At 58.9% G+C, this 5,302-nt stretch overlaps 1 protein-coding gene across 1 annotated transcript in view; it reads left to right on the top strand.

Moving 5' to 3' along the window:
- Nucleotides 1-702: 702 nt before the first annotated feature.
- pmt (phosphoethanolamine methyltransferase) overlaps nt 703-5,302 on the top strand; it is a 13,293-nt gene continuing 8,693 nt past the window's right edge. Inside the window, exon 1 of the mRNA XM_070867999.1 lies at nt 703-780. Within this exon, the coding sequence (XP_070724100.1) occupies nt 703-780 (78 nt within the window). The remainder of the gene's footprint in view (nt 781-5,302) is intronic.

Genomic DNA, 5,302 nt, shown 5'->3' on the forward strand with positions numbered 1-5,302 from the left:
ATTAGGAACAGGAGGAGACCATTCAGCCCCTCGAGCCTGTTACACAGGAACAGGAGGAGGCCATTCAGCCCCTCGAGTCTGTTACATTAGGAACAGGAGGAGGCCATTCAGCCCCTCAAGCCTGTTACATTAGGAACAGGAGGAGGCCATTCAGCCCCTCGAGCATGTTACATTAGGAACAGGAGGAGGCCTTTCAGCCTCTCGAGCCTGTTACAGAGGAACAAGAGTCGGCCATTCAGCCCCTCGAGCTTGCTCCGCCATTTAATACGATCATGGCTGATCCGATCATGGACTCAGCTCCACTTCCCCGCCCGCTCCCCATAACCCTTCACTCCCTTATCGCTCAAAAATCTGTCTATCTCCACCTTAAATCAATTCAATGTCCCAGTCTCCACAGCTCTCTGGGGCAGCGAATTCCACAGATTTACAACCCTCTGAGAGAAGAAATTCCTCCTCATCTCAGTTTTAAATGGGCGGCCCCTTATTCTAAGACCATGCCCCCTAGTTCTAGTCTCCCCCATCAGTGGGAACATCCTCTCTGCATCCACCTTGTCGAGCCCCCTCAGTATATTATACGTTTCGATAAGATCACCTCCCATTCTTCTAAACTCCAACCTAGGCCCAACCTGCTCAACCTTTCTTCATAAGACAACCCCTTTGTCTTAAACAAAGAATGCCCCTGAGCCCTGCCTATCGCTCAGGATGAAGATCGCCTTCTTGCACAGATTTCTGCCGCATAAGGAAAAATTAGTGCAGGTGACCAAAAGCCTGGACAAAAAGGTAGGTTTTAAGAAGCGTCTTGAAGGAGGAGAGAGAGGCGGAGAGGTTTCGGGAGGGAGTTCCAGAGCTTGGGGCCCAGGCAGCTGGAGGCACGGCCACCGATGGTGGAGCGATGGGAATCGGGGGATGGGCAAGAGGGCAGAATTGGAGGAGCGCAGAGATCTCGGGGGGTTGTGGGGCTGGAGGAGATTACAGAGATAGGGAGGGGCGAGGGCCATGGAGGGATTTGAAACAAGGATGAGAATTTTGAAATCGAGGCGTTGCTTAACCAGCAGCCAGTGAGCACAGGGGGTGATGGGTGAGCGGGACTCGATGCGAGTTAGGTCACGGGGCAGTGAGCACAGGGGGTGATGGGTGAGTGGGACTGGGTGTGAGTTGGGAAACGGGTCAGTGAGCACAGTGGGTGATGGGTGAGCGGGACTCGGTGCGAGTTAGGATATGGGGCAGTGAGCACAGGGGGTGATGGGTGAGCGGGACTCGGTGCGAGTTAGGATATGGGGCAGTGAGCACAGGGGGTGATGGGTGAGCGGGACTCGGTGCGAGTTAGGACACGGGGCAGTGAGCAAAGGTGGTGATGGGTGAGCGGGACTGGGTGCGAGTTAGGACACGGGGCAGCGAGCTCAGGGGGTGACGGGTGAGCAGGACTCAGTGCGAGTTAGGACATGGGGCAGTGAGCACAGGGGGTGATGGGTGAGTGGGACTGGGTGCGAGTTAGGACATGGGGCAGTGAGCACAGGGGGTGATGGGTGAGTGGGACTGGGTGCGAGTAAGGACACGGGGCAGCGAGCACAGGGGGTGATGGGTGAGCGGGACTCGGTGCGAGTTAGGACACGGGGCAGTGAGCACAGGTGGTGATGGGTGAGTGGGACTGGGTGCGAGTTAGGACACGGGGCAGTGAGCACAGGGGGTGATGGGTGAGTGGGACTGGGTGCGAGTTAGGACACGGGGCAGCGAGCACAGGGGGTGATGGGTGAGCGGGACTCGGTGCGAGTTAGGATACGGGGGCAGTGAGCACAGGGGGTGATGGGTGAGCAGGACTCGGTGCGAGTTAGGATACGGGGGCAGCCAGAGTTTTGGATCACCTCTAGTTTACGTCGGGTAGAATGTGGGAGGCCAGCCAGGAGTGCATTGGAATGCTCAAGTTTGGAGGTAACAGAGGCAGGGATGAGGGCTTCAGCAGCGGATGAGCTGAGGCAGGGGGAGGAGACGGGCGATGTTACGGAGGGGGAAACAGACGGGTTTAGTTATGCTGCGGAATATGTGGCCGGAAGCTCATCTCGGGGTCTGATCTGACCCCCAGGTTGCGAACAGTCTGGTTCAGCCTCAGACAGGAGTTGGGGAGAGGGCTGGAGTCGGGGGTGGGGCTGGGGAACGCAGTTTGTGGCAGGGACCGAAAACAATGGCTTCGGTCTGCCAATTGAAAGCGGTTGATGGAGCTATGCTGGGGACACAGAGGGGAGAGAGAGTGAGGTAAGCTGATGTTCTCGAGGGCTGTTGACACTCGGATTGTGAGGTGTGGGGAAGGGGTAGTGTTTTTCCTGTGGGTTTGTGCTGTAACCTGAGTCCATTGAGCTCGGCGCAGTTAAATCCGAAAGCTGGAATCGGAGAGGGTGGGCGTGTTGGTGCTAACCCAGGAGATTCAGGTTGGTCTCCGTTGCAACATACCTGGAACTCCCTCAGGACTCGCTGCCTTTCATGGGCTCCATCTCCTCCCTCACCACTCCCTCGTGCATTGAGCTACAATCTACCTTTATGTATCAGCCGTGGCTCAGTGGGTAGTACCCTCGCCCATGAGCCCATGAGTCAGGAGGTTGTGGGTTTGAGCCGCACTCCCGGGACTTGAGCACCAAAAAATCTAGGCTGACACTCCCAGTGCAGTACTGAGGGAGTGCCGCACTGTCGGAGGGGCGGTACTGAGGGAGTGCCACACTGTCGGAGGGGCGGTACTGAGGGAGCGCTGCACTGTCGGAGGGGCAGTACTGAGGGAGCGCCGCACTGTCGGAGGGGCGGTACTGAGGGAGCGCCGCACTGTCGGAGGGGTAGTACTGAGGGAGCGCCGCACTGTCGGAGGGGCGGTACTGAGGGAGTGCCGCACTGTCGCAGGGGCAGTACTGAGGGAGGGCCGCACTGTCGCAGGGGCAGTACTGAGGGAGGGCCGCACTGTCGCAGGGGCAGTACTGAGGGAGTGCCGCACTGTCGGAGGGGCGGTGCTGAGGGAGCGCCGCACTGTCACGGGGCGGTACTGAGGGAGTGCCGCACTGTCGGAGGGGCGGTGCTGAGGGAGCGCCGCACTGTCGCAGGGGCGGTACTGAGGGAGTGCCGCACTGTCGCAGGGGCAGTACTGAGGGAGGGCCGCACTGTCGGAGCGACAGTACTGAGGGAGTGCCGCACTGTCGGAGGGGCGGTACTGAGGGAGTGCCGCACTGTCGCAGGGGCAGTACTGAGGGAGTGCCGCACTGTCGCAGGGGCAGTACTGAGGGAGCCCTGCACTGTCAGAGGGGCAGTACTGAGGGAAAAGTGCTATATGAAACCAAGTCTTGTTTTAATTGGTGCAAGCTGCAATTCCACCCTCTCACCAGTGAGGGCGCTGCGTGACATGTTTACATAGAAAATTGCACATTCTAAATGTGGGGAGGGGAGGGCGGGTGATGGACAAGATATGTAGGCACAGACACAGAGATCATTTTAAAAGTGCACTTCTTAAAAGCTAGTCAGTGATGTGACAACCTGGGGAGGGTGCACTGGCCTTTAATGTGAGCGGTGCCTGCTGCTAACCTTGTGTCAGGGGCAGCTGGGGATGAGAGAGTGGAGCAGACTGCAAATAATCCAACTGCTGCAGGCCGAGGCTGGGCTGGGAAGGAATTGGAAAGTGCCTCGTGGTTTATTTGGCGTTGCTAGATTTAGCTCCCAGTATCTGAGGAGAGCGGGAAAGAGAGAGAGAGAGGGGGGGAACGAGAGAGAGAGAGGGGGGGAAAGAGAGAGAGAGAGGGGGGGAAAGAGAGAGAGGGGGGGAACGAGAGAGAGAGGGGGGGGGAACGAGAGAGAGAGAGGGGGGGAACGAGAGAGAGAGAGGGGGGGAACGAGAGAGAGAGAGGGGGGGAACGAGAGAGAGAGGGGGGGGGGGAACGAGAGAGAGAGAGGGGGGGGAACGAGAGAGAGAGGGGGGGGAACGAGAGAGAGAGGGGGGGGAACGAGAGAGAGAGGGGGGGAACGAGAGAGAGAGGGGGGGAACGAGAGAGAGAGGGGGGGGAACGAGAGAGAGAGGGGGGGGAACGAGAGAGAGAGGGGGGGAACGAGAGAGAGAGGGGGGGAACGAGAGAGAGAGGGGGGGAAACGAGAGAGAGAGAGGGGGGAACGAGAGAGAGAGAGGGGGGAACGAGAGAGAGAGAGGGGGGAACGAGAGAGAGAGAGGGGGGAACGAGAGAGAGAGAGGGGGGAACGAGAGAGAGAGAGGGGGGGGAACGAGAGAGAGAGAGGGGGGGAACGAGAGAGAGAGAGGGGGGGAACGAGAGAGAGAGAGGGGGGGAACGAGAGAGAGAGAGGGGGGAACGAGAGAGAGAGAGGGGGGGAACGAGAGAGAGAGGGGGGGGAACGAGAGAGAGAGGGGGGGGAACGAGAGAGAGAGGGGGGGAACGAGAGAGAGGGAGAGAGGGGGGGAAAGAGAGAGAGAAAGAGAGAGAGGGGGAAAGAGAGAGAAACAGTGAGAAAGAGAGAGATACAGAGGGATAGGGGGAAAGTGAAAAAGAGAGATACAGAGGGATAGGGGAAAAGAGAGAGAGAGAGAGAGAGAGGGGGAAAGAGACAAACAGAGAGAGAGAGAGAGAGAGAGAGAGGAGGAGAGAGAGAGAGGGGGGGAAAGGGGGGAAAGAGAGAGGGGGGAAAGGGGGGAAAGAGAGAGAGGGGGAAAGGGGGGAAAGAGAGAGAGGGGGAAAGGGGGGAAAGAGAGAGAGGGGGAAAGGGGGGAAAGAGAGAGGGGGGGAAAGGGGGGGAAAGAGAGAGAGGGGGAAAGGGGGAAAGAGAGAGAGGGGGAAAGGGGGGAAAGAGAGAGAGGGGGAAAGGGGGGAAAGAGAGAGAGGGGGAAAGGGGGGAAAGAGAAAGAGGGGGAAAGGGGGAAAAGAGAGAGAGGGGGAAAGGGGGGAAGAGAGAGAGGGGGGGAAAGAGAGAGAAAGGGGGGAAAGGGGGGAAAGAGAGAGAAAGGGGGGAAAGAGAGAGAGGGGGGAAGGGGGGAAAGAGAGAGAGGGGGAAAGGGGGGACAGAGAGAGAGGGGGAAAGGGGGGGAAAGAGAGAGAGGGGGAAAGGGGGGAAAGAGAGAGAGGGGGAAAGGGGGAAAGAGAGAGAGGGGGAAAGGGGGGAAAGGGGGGAAAGAGAGAGAGGGGGAAAGGGGGGAAGAGAGAGAGGGGGAAAGGGGGGAAAGAGAGAGAGGGGGAAAGGGGGGAAAGAGAGAGAGGGGGAAAGGGGGGAAGAGAGAGAGGGGGAAAGGGGGGAAAGAGAGAGAGGGGGAAAGGGGGGAAAGAGAGAGAGG

This window comes from Pristiophorus japonicus, chromosome 27 (genome assembly GCF_044704955.1).
Source record: "Pristiophorus japonicus isolate sPriJap1 chromosome 27, sPriJap1.hap1, whole genome shotgun sequence".
Classification (NCBI taxonomy): domain Eukaryota; kingdom Metazoa; phylum Chordata; class Chondrichthyes; family Pristiophoridae; genus Pristiophorus; species Pristiophorus japonicus.